The sequence below is a fragment of the Monopterus albus genome, unplaced genomic scaffold (assembly GCF_001952655.1).
Source record: "Monopterus albus unplaced genomic scaffold, M_albus_1.0 scaffold134.1, whole genome shotgun sequence".
NCBI lineage: Eukaryota > Metazoa > Chordata > Actinopteri > Synbranchiformes > Synbranchidae > Monopterus > Monopterus albus.
The window spans coordinates 983,309-999,071 of record NW_018128014.1 but is presented as its reverse complement, the minus strand read 5'-3'; the positions used below and the strand labels follow the sequence as shown (position 1 = coordinate 999,071).

At 40.1% G+C, this 15,763-nt stretch overlaps 1 protein-coding gene across 4 annotated transcripts in view; it reads left to right on the top strand.

Moving 5' to 3' along the window:
- The first annotated feature begins 2,058 nt into the window (after positions 1 to 2,058).
- robo4 (roundabout, axon guidance receptor, homolog 4 (Drosophila)) overlaps positions 2,059 to 15,763 on the top strand; it is a 30,020-nt gene continuing 16,315 nt past the window's right edge. Inside the window, exons 1-5 of one of the 4 annotated variants that reach the window (XM_020613474.1) lie at positions 2,059 to 2,492; positions 9,691 to 10,017; positions 11,060 to 11,217; positions 13,416 to 13,536; positions 13,694 to 13,832. In XM_020613474.1, coding sequence (XP_020469130.1) covers positions 2,294 to 2,492; positions 9,691 to 10,017; positions 11,060 to 11,217; positions 13,416 to 13,536; positions 13,694 to 13,832 — 944 coding nt within the window. In that variant the 5' untranslated portion in view covers positions 2,059 to 2,293. Of the gene's footprint in view, positions 2,493 to 6,493; positions 6,806 to 9,690; positions 10,018 to 11,059; positions 11,218 to 13,415; positions 13,537 to 13,693; positions 13,833 to 15,763 lie in introns of those variants that run through there. The other 3 variants (XM_020613472.1, XM_020613473.1, XM_020613475.1) reach the window with 3 other exon arrangements.

Genomic DNA, 15,763 nt, shown 5'->3' with positions numbered 1-15,763 from the left:
CCTGCCAGTCTATGCTTGTCAATTGGGATAACACTTAGAATGCCATCCGAGCTACTGCTAACGAGCTAAACCAACAGGCTGAGGAGAAAGAGTAGGAGGAAGAATAGGAACACGACAAAGCTCTTGAAGAATCTGGACTATACTGTGGATCCTGTGGGTTTTCTGAAAGAACAGAGCAAATCCTTTCTTCACGCATCTTAATGAGATCCAACTGATGCAGAATCCATCAGTAGAAGGTCTTCAGCAGCTCTTGAATGTGTGTTCTGTATTTAGAGAACTTTATGATGTTAAGTATAATGCTGTTAAAAGTGTTATTATGATATGCCGCTCAAAAGAGGACAAGTCCCTTGTATTTCCTTTTTTTAAGCTATCTGGTAATATTTAACCGTACGCAATGAAGTTCAGTATCTGGGTCATGTTATAAATGATTGTTTGACCGATGATGGGGATATGTATCGGCAGTGCCGTGTGTTGTATGTGCAAGCAAATGTATAGGGTAAAATTGACTCTATTTAGAGCATATTGTTCCTCTTTGTACACTGCCCACCTATGGTCTAATTATAAAAAAGGCAGTCTTCGGAAATTGACTGTGGCTTATAATGATGTCTTGAGACTATTACTGAAAAGGCCTAGATGGGTGAGTGCCAGTGAATTATTTGTGTCACTACGAGTTAGTACTTTATCAGCTGTTTTAAGAAACCTGATGTATAAATTTATCTGTCACTTGAATAGCTCGGAAAATCATATTGTTTTATTGTTGACTAAGGCTGCATATAGTGACATGTGATATACATCAGTACTCTGGAGACACTGGTATACTTGCCTCTTAAAGGAATAGTAGTGGACTGGTTGTTGTTTTGTGGTGGTTTTTTAATTTTTTTAATCTTTTTTTTATTGTTGTTTTTTATTGTTTTTTGTTTTTTTGTTGTTGTTCGGAGTCTGGACCTTGAGTCTGCAATAAAGTTTTTATCTATCTATCTATTGTAGGCTGTGGGTGGGGAAATTCCTTATTATGAGATGGTTTTTAGTTATAAACTTTCTTAAATTTGTGCTTTGACTGCAAAAAGAATGTTGTTAAACTGAAAGATTATTGAATGCAGGTCACTCATGATCATGCTTATATGAAATAATTAGAAAAAGTTAACCAAGTGAACCTTTATTCAGTTGCCAATTCTTTTGAAATTGAAGGCCTAATTGGTGAAAAACAGAGAAACAACCAAAGCCTTAATTAAACTTTCTACAGTATTTTGTTTGGAATTCCATTTTCTTCTGTTTACAAAATGAGAAGTGTAATCTGTGCACACTGGGAGTTCACTCAAACCAGACAAAATGACTGTTGACAATTAAAGCTGAACATTCTGACAAGGTTGACTTAGTACCTTTGTTTGCTTCTTATGGGCAAGCCAAGATGATGTATAAGACTCATACTGTGAAGACAGGCAGCTACAAATTTGCTTGGCTATTTGACTGGTGGGAGGTTGGGTAAGAGTGGGGGAGCTTGACTTGTCACATTAAAGCAACGCAGTGAAAGAAAGAAAGATGCCTTTGTACCTTGCCTTTTGTCTTTTTAAACTGCTTATCAAAGTTAAATTTTTCTGGTCTGATAATTCATGTTTGAAACAAAATTTAACAAGTAATTGCACTTGGAAGAAATAAATGCTCTTCTGAAATTTGATAAATGTTACTTTTTTTAAATTTGCTTCTTTCAGGTGATGGACGTAGTTTTCTCTGTGTTCAAAACAGTTTTAAATATGTGATGTTTAAAAACTGTTCTCCCGCATTTGATCTGTCACTTTGCAGATATTAATTAATGAAACTGATCTGACTTGGGAAAACAGGCCTCCTACTGTTGCCTCCCCCTTATCTGAAGCTCTTTTCACCCCCCTCCCCCCATCCCATGCAGAATGAATGGCACACATGTTGCTGGACAAGACAGTACTCCTTGGTCCCCTTCCCCTCACGATTCGCACAGCATGACGTCTGAAACTTGTTTTTTGATCATTGTTTTCCCCCCAACTTTTCCCTCCTTGGGAGAACAAAAAGGACCCAAAGAGGAGGGAGATGGGAAGACCAAGAGCAGCCAAATTAAAGAGGGAGGGAAGAGAAGTTCTCAGCCATGTTTGAGGAATATGAAGAAAACATTCTATTTTACTCTCCAAATAACAAGTCGTGTATAGGACAGGTCACATGCTGAATAACTGTGGAGCTCCACAGCAGGATATGGATGGTGCAGTGGAGCTGTGGTAAGGGTTAGGGGCTTGCATCCCAGGAAGTGTAGACTTGTGGACTGACGATGCAGGTCGGTGCGTGGCTTCACTGGGCGTCCTGGTTCTATATCTGGGCAGCATACTCACAGAGGTGCAAGTGCCAAGACATATGTCCAACCGAGCCAGGACTGGACAACAGGTCAAAGACCCGGGTCAGGGATCATGTTCATCATAGTGTTGGCCACCAACACGTGCCTTACAGGAACAGGCCACACCGCAGAAAAGGTGAGCCCGTATTCACTCACACAAGTTGCAGATGAGCTGATGAACTGTAATGCAAGGCCTGTGGATTATACTGTAGGTTGTTACCATGGTAGGCTTCTAATGCATCTGGGATGCTCTGATATGATCTGTTCCACTGAATTATGTGACCATGCGGGGAGTTTTTTTAAAATATGAATAACCTGTTAATGAACCGAGTTGTAACCCTTCTGTTTTATTTGACACTGACTTTACTTCCTTATTGACTGGTGACCCACAGGCCCCAATGCTATGTGTGTAAAAATTATAATAGTAATTAAAATGTTATTTATTTATTTGCTTCTGATTTTATTATAGCCAAAACTATTTTAAAAAATAGTACATTTTCCCTTTGCCACAAACTGAGCCTGCACATTTAATGACAATAATATAATAGACTAATAACAAAAAAAATTGGTATTAATAGTGGTGGAAAGTAACTAAGTACATTTAGTCAAGTACTCTACTTATGTACAATTTTGAGGTATCTGTACTTTGAGCATTTTCATTTTCTGTTACTTCATACTTTGGCTTCACTACATTTTAGAGGCAAATATTGTACTTTTTACTGCACCACATCTATTTTATAACTTTACTTACTTTTCATAACCAGATTCATACAAAAAATGTATTATCATTATAAAATGTCACTGATCTATGGTGGAAAATGTACAAGCTACTTAGCAGTAATTCAAATTAAATGCATATAAGCCAGTTAAAACTGGCTCCCCCTTTACATTAAATGTGATGTAGACAATAATGCATCAGTAATTATAATCCCATAATATGATATACAAGAATGTGAGATGTGCCATTCTGCATAATGAGTGCTTTACTTTTAGTACTTTAAGTATGTCTGATACTGATACTACTGTTCTTTTACTTAAGTAACATTTTGAATGCAGGACTTTTACTTGTAACAGAGTATTTTTACACTGTTGTATTACTGCATTTACTTAAGTAAAGGATCTGAATACTTCTTTCCCCACTGGTTATTAAGGAAATGGTTTCTTCTTTTATATGTTTATATGGGCTTCGTATGAACACATTTATATTTCATAGTGATTTTCAAGCAGTTGAAAAGGCAAATACATTCATAGAGGAGAGAGATGAGCATGTATTGTGTGTAAAAAAATTCCCATTCAAATTGTTAATGTCAAAATGTCCTGTAGAGAAAACATCTCCTTAAAACTAGTATGGAAATCATAATTATGCTTTGTGTTAAATTTAATAAAGTTAGTACAGAGCTGCTCACTTCTACATGTTTATTTGATAATGACAATGCAATATTCAATTCTGCAAGACAGTGCTGCATGTAAGATTTTAGTCTTCAGAGAATAATATGATTACACAGATTATTCAACAAATTAGTCAGAACTGGGAAAATGCAAATGTGATTGAGTAGAACAATGTCTGAAAGAACAACTAACTTAATATAAATGTTCTCAGCTAAGTTGAGTCACTAAGAAACAGAGGTGCAACATGGCAGAAGAGGGAATGCATTTTAAACTAGTTTAAACTAGCTAAAGGCAGTAATTCCTGTTGACAGTGATTGTTGAGTCTCATACAAAACATGGTTGAATTACACTCAGAATTTACTCTGAAGTTACTTTTTATCACATTCCTCACTATAGCTGACACATTCTCTTTTTCCTATTCCATCCCACCCTCTTTGACCATTCCAACACTTCTCCTGACCTTTGGTCCACAGTCTGAAAGAAGTTCCTTCCCTCTGCACATCTCAGCCTAGCACCATTCCCATGGGCTGTGTTTAGCTGGGATTCATCCTTCATCCTCTCTAAGCCTTTTGTTGCAACTGAAAGCTGGTTGATGCTGGGGCCATCAAGCCCAAGTTGTTGGATCAATATAAACATCCATCACTTCGCCCTGGGCCTTTCTGAGCCTCACAAAGAACAGTTCACTAAACAATACTTTATTTATGTGAGCCATTGAAGGAATGAACTAATGGTAGTTCACTTATTTCTGGATCGCTCTTCCTTTCCTGTGACCTAACTTGGAAGTAGCTCAGCATCCAGAGCATTTTTATTATTCCTAAAGTTACATTTAAGCTAAATTGCATGACTTTGTATACTTCATACATTCACATCATAATAAATAGAGTGGAACTTAGCTTCTTGGCTGTGCATCAACTGTTAAATTGTTTTTGCATTTAGCATACAAGAAGTTTTTATTGTTTTATACTAAAAGGAGTCATGCACAATAAGTACACCTTCAGTCATCTATGAAAGTTTGACTTGCACAAATTAAATGTCAGCAAGAGAAAGCAAAATGTTTCAGATGAGTTTGAACTTGCTTTTCTTTTCTTTTACTTTTTAAATGTATTTTGTGAGAATATTCATTTTTCCGGCACAGGCAAAGTTTCTTTGAATTAATATGTTGTTTGAAACTGGCACACACAAGACAGTATTTCAGCCCACACAGTTCAAATAATTGGGGAGGTGGCAGTGGTGTGGTGGGAAGAGCAGTCGTCTCCCAACCGGAAGGTTAGAGGTTTGAATCTCGGTGCCTGCAGTCCACATGTCGGAGTGTTCTTGGGCAAGACACTAAACCCCCCTGTTGTCCCTGATGGTTAGAGCCATTGGTTGAGTTGGCGCTGCAGATGGCTGCCTCGGTTCTGTACCGAAAACAAATTCCTTGTGTGTGTAACATACTTGGCCAATAAAGGTGATTATCCTTAATTTTCTTTGTAGTCCAGAGATTTCTGGTGTTTGTCATAGACCAGCTAAAAATGACTTGTTACTCTTTCAGATGAGTTAAAGCATATTAAACCATTTAACAGCAACCTAACCTCAATACAAGCTTAGTAACAACAGCTAAAATTCCTTGTCATTTATCAGTAAGAGATACAGTGTATAATTTCCTGCTATTGTTTGAGATTATAGAGAGACTCTGAACTTCCTGCCTCATAGCAGTACTGACAGAGCGGCTGCCCCAAAACAGTCACAATTACATTCAAAACTGCCAAGATGAGACAGAATTTTAGACAGCAAAAATTAATATGTTCATCTCCACTATATGTATTTGCTTTGATTACACTAAAGCAGACCCAGCCATAGGAATTCTGCTCATTCACTCCTAACAGAGTTTGATCATATTTATGTTAAAGAAGCAGATAGGTTTGCTTTGGTCACTAGGTGATGCCTAACAGAAATAAGATTTTTTTTGTGTGCCAATTTTAAGGTCATTTCTGGTGTTTTTAACAACACAATCAACATATGTAGGGAGAGATGACATGAACCTTCAGAGCTTAACACTATAGGATTAAATAAATAAAGCCAGTGTTATTTGAATCCATCATCTATATAATGAATTTTCCACCAATCCTCTGTTTAGTAGTTAGTTTGTTGCTTGATGCTTATTACCACCAATACTGTCATGGACCCTGCCCAGTGATGTTTCCGTTAAGTTTGAAAAATCTAAAAAGCCTTGGTAAAGCTTTTGGGGCTGATAGTCGAAACCCTGTGGACTTAATAAATCATTCAGCCTGAACAGACAGGCTGAATTATAATTATTATTATTATTTAACACTTTTGCAAAGGGGCTGATAGTCTGAAATTGATGTGACTTTTGTAATTTGCTTTGGTTGTGCTCAGTAATGTACACTATTGAACTTCAGTTGATAAGTATGCTACACTGACTTCTGACAAGAACCAGAAAGCCTGAAAATTACTGTAAAATAAATGTAGACTTTATTAATTTTGAAAGCAGAGATTGAATAAAGCAGATCAATACAAAAAACTGGAATGATGGCGGAAGCAGGCGGTGATGCATTCAAATTAAATTCTGTTAGGATAGCACTGTTATGCAGTGTAACAAACCATATACAATACTAGGTTAAAATCTAATCACTGAGTTTATGATCGTAAACACGTTTACAGTGGGTTCAAGTGGTGGGAGTTTTGTTAAGAGCGATCTTATTTTGAAACCTCACCTGACAGGAAGTCAAATCACCGCGCTGCCTTGACGTCGTTGCGTGTGTCAAACACCGCAGACATCAAATCACATTGGCGCTGACTTTGATTATAGAACAAATTCTTTTTCTAGTAAAGTTGGCTGTTAAATGAAAAAAAACATTGTAGCTTTAAACTAATCCGTAAATCTGGACATTCGCTTAAACGGTTCCCAAAAGGGTTAGCTACGCACGTAGTGTAATAAAAATGATCTCTGAGGTGACGTTAGGTCGTAACGTATCACGCTACTGTTAACTTCACTGTTAATAATGACCAGGGGTGTTTTAATCCGCCTATTGTTGCCGGTCTTTGGAGTTGTTCTCTCAGGTAAGTACATTTGAGTTTCTCAATCATTTATGCGCTAACTATTAATTAATAATGTAAAGAAACTATGCCTATGTGTTATTTGTACACCTTTAAAGTAAAGTTGTATACCAAAATGTAAATGTTATGTTACTTGTTGAGCCTGTTTCTGTGAAGTGTCTCCAAAGATTGTGAGTTAGGCTTTACAGTAAGGTCCTAGTTATAAGAGAGGAACGCTGGGTGATGCCACTAGGTCTGTTGGCTCAGCACGTCACCTGCACTGTGTTAAACCTGAAGCATGGGAGCTGAGTTAACAGTGGTTTACCCACAGTACGTGCTCTTTGCCCTGTGCACTGAAGTACATCCTCTACCAAAAGCAGTGGCTGTTTGATCCACTTGTGATTCAGCGCACACATATTGCATTTGGTTAGAATTAACCAACATCAGAAATGTGAACTTACAAGGCAGAGACTGGGGTTAGCAGGTGTTGCTGCATATATTTGAGCACAACAGTTAGCTACACATTTACATGATGTCTCCTGAATGTGGAGCCAGTCATACTCAAACCCCAGTGGCTAAAATCTAATTCCTCTTTCTTCTTTATTTCATTGATTAATTGGTTGATGCATAAAATGTCAGAAAACTGTGACAAATTACAGTTTCTCACAGGCCAAGCTGATATATTCGGATTGCTTTGTTTTGCTCTCCTGTCTGTCAGAAAGCTTTCCTACACATTTTTGAATTCTTTTACATCATCATTGTTCAGAAAACATTTCCATGAGGTTTGGAGGGTGAGGAGCTTCCTCGCTACAGCCTGAAAAAGCCCTACATACATTTTGACCATGATGCCCCGATGTTTTGGCTGTTTTTGCTGCATGTCAGAGGAATGTGACAATGAGGTGAAACAGCCCATTGTTAGCTATAATTGGGTATTTCCGAGTATAGAGAATATTCATTCAGTACAACCAACTCAGTACAATACAAACCCTCTGTTGGTTGTCTCTGCCCATCTATTGCAACCAAAACTAGCTTGGTAGATTTAGGATTATATAATACAGCATTTGTCATTACTCTCAAATATGAGTAAATAGTCAGGTGTGAAATTCATCTTGGTAGGCGTCTTTTGTTCTGTTATGGGTATGCTGTTGACGGGGGAGTTCCAGTCTACTTGTGTGGGTTGATGTTCCTGTGACCCTCATGCTTCCTCTCCTGTCAGGAAGCTGATCACAGTCTCCCAGTTTCCTTCAGTGTGGCCATCCAACTCAACGGGAAGTTCAAACAATGGCATTCCACTGCTGCTGGCTGCAAATAGACACTGTTTGTTGATAGCAGGACTTACACTTGTTTACTGTGGGTGTTCTACAGCCAGTGGAACGCTGAGGTGGTGGCGCGTGGTAAGAGAGGCAGTGGTCTAAGATCTAAGGGAATGTTAAGCTCAACAGCACTGTGGCTCTTTGTCAGCCTGGCTACAGTGCTGAAAAGAAACCTGGGGTTGTTCTTATTTTTCTTATTTTCCTCAATCAGTGATGAATAAAATGCTGTTCTGGCACTATGAAGGGCTTTCTTATATGTTATTAAACTATCTTTCCAGGCTATGAAAAACTCTTCTGACTTAGTGGAGCGCCACCTCCTTTCCATTTTTCGTGATGCCTGCTTTAGGGAGCGGAGCTGCGAGCTGTACCACAGGGCTAACCTCCTCTGTTTCACTACCTTCTTTTTCAGAGGGGCAACGTTATCAAGTGTATTACGCAGGGAGGCTGGAGTACTATCAACAAGATTATCGACTTGTGTGGGAGTAAAGTTAAGGTGGCCTCCTTCCACTGTGTTGGCAAACGGCACTGAAGTAGATAAAGATGGAATTATTTCCTTAAACTTGGTAACAGCATTGTCAGATAGACATCTGCTGTAGTGGATTTTTTTCCCACTTAGAGTATAATCCATTAATGGAAAATCAAAAGTTATTAGAAAATGGTCAGACAGAAGAGGGTTATGGGGAAAAACTATTAAGTGTTCAGTTTCGATGCCATATGTCAGAACAAGATCAAGAGTGTGATTAAAACAGTGAGTGGGTTTGTTTACAATTTGAGAGAAGCCAACTGAGTCTAATAATGAACAGAATGCATTGTTGAGGCTGTGTCACCCACAGGATGAGATCTTGTCTCATCCTTTGTTCTTATTTTCCTCAATCAGTGATGAATAAAATGCGGTTCTGGCACTATGAAGGACTTTCGTATATGTTATTAAACTATCTTTCCAGGCTATGAAAAACTCTGCTGACTTAGTGGAGCGCCACCTCCTTTCCATTTTTCGTGATGCCTGCTTTAGGGAGCGGAGCTGCGAGCTGTATTTACAGTTTGAGAGAAGCCAACTGAGTCTAATAATGAACAGAATGCATTGTTGAGGCTGTCATTGTCAGCATCTACATGAATATTAAAGTCGCCTACTATGATTATTTTATCTGTACTAAGCACTAAATCAGACAGAAAGTCTGAGAATTCACTTAAAAACTCTGAATAAGGAGCAGGTGGACGGTATACAATAACAAACAGAACAGGCTTTTGAGTTTTCCAGTTTGGGTGTGAGAGACTCAGGGTGAGACTTTCAAATGAGTTATAACTATGTTTAGGTCTAGGGTTGATTAATAGGCTTGAGTCAAAGATCGCTGCCACACCACCACCTCGGCCTGTGTTTCGAGGGATGTGACAGTTACTGTGACCAGGTGGAGTGGATTCATTCATATACAATGCAAAACTTGTGAGCTTATATTTCTGCAATCAGGGCAAAGTGTAAGGGGAAAAATGGAATCAATGCCAAACATGGGGACAGACATATGAACTTACTGAAATGCACAGCGTAGAATATGTAACTCAGTTTTTGCAGTTCCTACAACATTTCCGTGTCCTTCTCAGGTTCCAGAGTTCATGCAGATGAGATGCCACCCCGCATTGTTCACCACCCCTCTGATGTGGTGGTGAAAATCGGCAGTCCTGCAACACTCTCCTGCCGGGCAGATGGCAGCCCAAAGCCGACCATTGAGTGGCTGCGCAACGGCCACCCCCTGGAGACAGCAAAGGCAGCTGGGCAGTTGCAGCCAATGGTTTTAATAGAGGGTAGCCTCTTCTTCTTAAGTGTGGGAGAGGGTAGGCGAGGTCAGTCACATGAGGGTATCTACACTTGTGTGGCCAGGAACAGTGCGGGGAAGGCCACCAGTCGCAACGCATCCCTGTATATTGCAGGTAAGACTGTTACATGTGAGGGTACGCTATACTGGAGCATGTTGCACCTCTGGATGTATTTCCCTTCAGGGACAAGAAACACTGTTTATGTGCACTGAAAACTTGAAAATAAACTAATGACAGGAACATTCACTAAAGTCATCTCTAATTAGACTCATTTTTCAATGCGTATCGCTGCTATAGTCACTATTTTTATAATAACAAGTGTCAAATGACAGTGTATGGAGGTGCAGAGAACAGACTCGATGATTCCTCTGTAGAACTGTATCAGCAGCTCCTGGGGCAGGTCGAACTTCCTGAGCTGGCGCAGGAAGTGCATCCTCTGCTGTGCCTTCTTGGTGATGGTCCTGATGTTGGACGTCCACTTCAGGTCCTGGGAGACAGTGGAGCCCAGGAACCTGTAGGACTTTACTGCTGATACAGTGCTGCCAAGTATGGTGACTGGGGGCAAGGTGGGGTTCTTCCTGAAGTCCACTTTCCTCTCCACTGTTTTGATCGTGTTCAGCTCCAGACTGTTGCGACCACACCACAGGTCCAGCTGTTCAACCTCCTGTCTGTAGGCTGACTCGTCACCATCTTGCATAATGTTAGGGTTATGACCATCTGCAAACTTTAGGAATTTAACAGAGGAGAATTTGGATTTTTACTTTAGATTTGCAGTAAGGATGTATTGATTTGATATGAAAGAACAAGGCTAAACAGGGCAGCACAGGACAGTGGACTGTTCTGGTTTTTGCAGGTGTCAGTGTTTTGAGATGATTTTGATGGAAATGTACATGTTGTACCATGTTGGTTAAATAGCCAGAAACTAACAGTTATAACTTAAAGTTCAACACTAACTTCAAACCATAGTGGATAATGAGACAAATTAGAGGAGCGAGGAGAGGCGTCTGTGACTGAATATATGTCAGTGTGAGGCTGAGTTGATTTATTTTCTTTCACTTCACCCAGCTGATGGTTAGGCAGCCGATCAATCAGAAATGTCTTCACATATTTCCCTGGATAGTTTAGCAGGTTCATGGCTCTTGATGTGTTGGTGCAGTGTTGCAGGAGGACTTCACTGTCCAGCCCAGTGATGTGGAGGTGGCAGAGGGGGAGGTGGCTGTCTTAGACTGTGGCCCCCCAATGGGACACCCTGAACCTAACATCATCTGGAAGAAGGATGGCCTGCCCATCAACAGCACTGACCACCATTACACTGTAAGCCCTCTGCCTCAATCATCAATTTATAAAGCCCTTTCACACATACTGTACACCTTATTATGTACATAAATGTTATGTCATTTTACATGTTGGACTCTAGTGCCTAGAGACTTCAAAGTCACAGTCAGGACATTGGTCTTACTAGGTCACATATTCTTCTCAAGTCACTTGAGTCTATAAAAGGATTTTTCCCCACATGGGGCAATAGGTGAAAAACAGTGTTAGTGGAGCCACTGTGACAAGCAGAGGTGAGCATCCCTTTGGCTCTTGAGTGTCATTAATTAAGGCCTCAGCGCCAGCATAGAATATAAAATCCATCAGTGATGAACAGAAAACACTCTGCTACCTTCATATTATTACTATTGAACGCTCTAGTCCCTCTAGCCTGCTAGGTTTGTCACCAGGCATTGTGGCTGTTTTTGTTCACATCTGTATGCAGCATACTTTATATACAGAGAGAGAGTGTGTGAAAAAAGCAGTGGTACATGTTCCATGTCTGAATGCAGCTATAGTGTTTTCTTTTAGAGTTTGGTGAGGTTATGATAAATTCAGAAGTGGCTAAACCATGACATCTAATCAGGACTTGACAGAAGGCAAACACTGACATAAGATGGGTTTCCATGTGCATTCACAAAACCCCTGAGTGAAAATTCCAGATATTTGTAAAACAAACCTTGATGCATTGCAAAACTGTGGAAAGGTGGAAAAGTATCAATAAAAGCAAAATGCAACAAATTGCAATGGAAACAGATTTAGCAAATGAATCATGATATACATGAATCATGTGACTTAGATGTCCCCTGAAGAGACCTGAACAGATCTGTGTGGAATGATGAGGGGAGTATCCTCAAAATGATACAACAAACTAAGAAAAATGCTATATTTAAGAGCATTTTTTCTTTTTCCCCCACTGTTTGAGGTTTGACTGGCAACCTTACAATTACGGCATTTTATTATGCTCTTTTCTTCTGCGATGGTTTAATGGCACCTGACTGGAACATTATTACCACCAGCTGTTTGCAGAACGGTTGTGGATGGAAACATGCATTTATTCACATTTTCTTTGAGTGAGTTCCAGACAGTTTGGTTAAAATTTGTTTTGTTTTTGGATGGAAACTTTATTATTAGCAAAGTAAATCTAACTAGTCTTTATCAAAGCATCAATTTATGTTGCAGTTTGGTACTTTTTAGTATTTTGAAATATCATACATTTATAACACATACTGTACATTTATGTCACACTAAAGATATAATTAATCTCTAAACAAAAGCTAGGTACATTCACACTGGATTAACTTCACAGGGATTCAGTCTGTAATGCTCTGCTCTGGATGGCATTTTAACCATGGTGTAAATACAGGATGTGGTCTGGAAGAGCCATTGACAGTCAGCAGGACAAAGACAAAAGTCTCCCCAGAGATATGACAGAGGCAAAGATGCTGTGTGAGTGTGTGAATTTGAGTCAGAAATAATTTTCCCTCTCAATCATAACTCTGTCACATCTGAACAGAGACATTACACACTGTGTGATTTACACTTCCTAAAAACGTGATTATTGCCAGTGTTCCTAAACAGGACTACATGTATTTAGCATCTAATACTCACTCTTACTCAGCTTTGACTCAAAAGTAGAATTGCACACTGAGCTGATGATAAAAAAAGACAAAGATCTCATCCTGTGGGTAAAAAAATCAGAGATACACTTTGAAATACAAAGATGTGGCTCTGGATGGAATTTAAATTCCAGGAGGAAAAGCAACTTCACAGAAAAACATGAGGAAGCTGCAGCTATAATTATTACTGGGGTGGGGTTTAAAAACAATGTACCGTACACTCCAGATGGGATTAAAATCAAGTAGTTATTGTTAAATCAGCCTACCTCCCCTAGAGAAATCTGTCCAGTCTGAATGAGGTTTCTGATATATTAAATATTTTCACACTTCAAAGTGGCCCAAGTTTATTGACCTGGAGCCATGGAGGATGGCACATTTGACATCTGGTTATTTAGTACCCTCTACAGAGCTGATACTTGAAGTCTCAGCATACAAATGAGTAGTAGTATCTACAGTACATCTAATCTTATCTGCCTGTCTTAAATTGAGTGCCTAGGACACATCACATATGACATTGTTGCATTTCTGCTGTAACCCTCAGTGACCTGTGCTTCTTTCTCCTGTTTGCACTCTGTGCTGTAGAAGCTGAGCAGGAAGCTTATCATCGCTCCTGCAGAGAAGAACCACTCGGGTGCTTACGTGTGTGTGGCCAGCAACACTGTGGGTTTGAGAGAGAGCAGAGCGGCTCGGCTGTCTGTGCTGGGTGAGACAACGTTCCCGTAACAAATCATTACTGCTTTAACATAGGAGACTTGAATGTAGGCCTGTCTTCTGAATGAAATTTTAGATTTCCCCCCCTCTACAAACAAAACTACACCCAGTAAAGCACAGTACTGTGTTCCTCTGCTCTTCTACTGCAGCTAAGCCTGTGTTGGTGCTGAAACCAGAAAATGTGTCGGTGAAAATCGGGGAGTCTGCCCACTTCTACTGCCAAGCTAAAGGTAACCCTCCTCCTGCCGTGGAGTGGAGCAGAGCGCAAGGGCCACTGCCCAATGGAAGGTACTTTATTAGAGCAACACACAGAACTCCATTCACAGAGTGCAATACCCAATGAACCTTAATACCCACTTACTGTGGATTCATAAAACAGAGAATATTTGTTTCACAATGCTACTACCTAAAATGTCCTTTCCCTCGAAGAAACTGAGGCTGAAAATAAGATATGTAAGACATCAAATCAAAATCAAATTTTATTTGTATGGCGCCAACAAACAAAAGTCATCTCAGGACACTTTACAAAGTAAGGTCTAGACCTTACTGTTATCACTATTATTACATAGGGAAAATCCAACAAATCCCCCTTGAGCAAGCACTTGGCGACAGTGGGGAGGAAAAACTCCCTTTAACAGAAGAAACCTCCGACAGACCCCAGCTCTTGGTGGGCGGCCTTCTGCCTCGACCGGTTGGGGTGAGTGGATAGAGGAGAGACAAAAGAAGAAAAGTAACAAGACGCAATAAACAATCAAACACTGGTCATGTTGATGTGGCCGGTGACTGCTTATCAGAAACATAGAGCTCCAGGGCCAGGGCAACCTGCAGAAAGGTACAGGGAGAGAGAGAGGACACACTACGGGAGAGAGGAGACACAAAGTTAGTGATGTGTAGTGGTGGCATACAGAAGCATGGAGAGAAAGGAGAGGAGAGGGGAGGGGAGAGAAACTCAGAGCATCATGGGGCCCCCAGCAGCCTAGGCCTATAGCAGCATAACTAAGGGAAGGCTCAGGGGTCACCTGATCCACCCTAACTATAAGCTTTATCAAAAAGGAACGTCTTAAGTCTAATCTTAAAGGTAGAGAGGGTGTCCGCCTCCCGAACTGAGACTGGGAGTTGGTTCCATAGGAGAGGAGCTTGATAGCTAAAGGCTCTGCCTCCCATTCTACGTCTGTGGACTCTAGGAACCACAAGTAAACCTGCACTCTGAGAGCAAAGTGCTCTGTTAGGATGATAAGGCTCTACGAGGTCTTTAAGATACGATGGAGCCTTGTCATTAAGGGCTTTGTATGTTAGGAGAAGGATTTTAAATTCTATTCGGAATTTTACAGGGAGCCAGTGGAGAGAAGCTAATATGGGAGAGATATGATCTCTCTTGCTAGTTCCTGTCAGTACTCTGGCTGCAGCATTTTGGATTAACTGGAGGCTTTTTAGGGAACTATTGGGACATCCTGATAGTAAAGAGTTACAGTAGTCCAGCCTGGAAGTAACAAATGCATGGACCAGTTTTTCAGCATCACTTCGAGACAGGATGCTCCTGATTTTTGCAATAGACTTGGTTTATGTGTGATTTAAAGGACATATTCTGATCAAAGATGACTCCAAGGTTCCTCACAGTAGTACTGGAGGCAAGAGCTATGTCATCTAAAGTAACTATATGATTAGACAGCAGATTTCTAAGGTGTTCAGGCCCAAGCACAATAACTTCAGTTTTGTCAGAGTTTAGAAGTAAGAAGTTGCAGGTCATCCAGGCCTTTATGTCTTTAAGACATGCTTGAAGTTTGACCAGCTGACCTGATTCATTTGGCTTCATAGATAAATATAACTGAGTATCATCTGCATAGAAATGGAAATTTATGTTGTGCTTCCTGATAATATTGCCTAAAGGGAGCATGTATAAAGTGAAGAGAATTGGACCTAACACAGAGCCCTGTGGAACGCCGTGACTAACTTCAGTTTGTGTGGAACATTAGTCATTAACATGAACAAATTGAAATCTTTCTGATAAATAAGATTTGAACCAACTTAGCGCAGTTCCTTTAATCCCAATAACATGTTCAAGTCTCTGCAGTAAGATGCTGTGATCAATGGTGTCAAAAGCAGCACTGAGATCTAAGAGGACAAGTATGGAGACAAGTCCTTTGTCCGAGGCTAGGAGAAGATCATTGGTGACTTTCACCAATGCGGTTTCTGTACTATGATGGACTCTAAATCCTGAC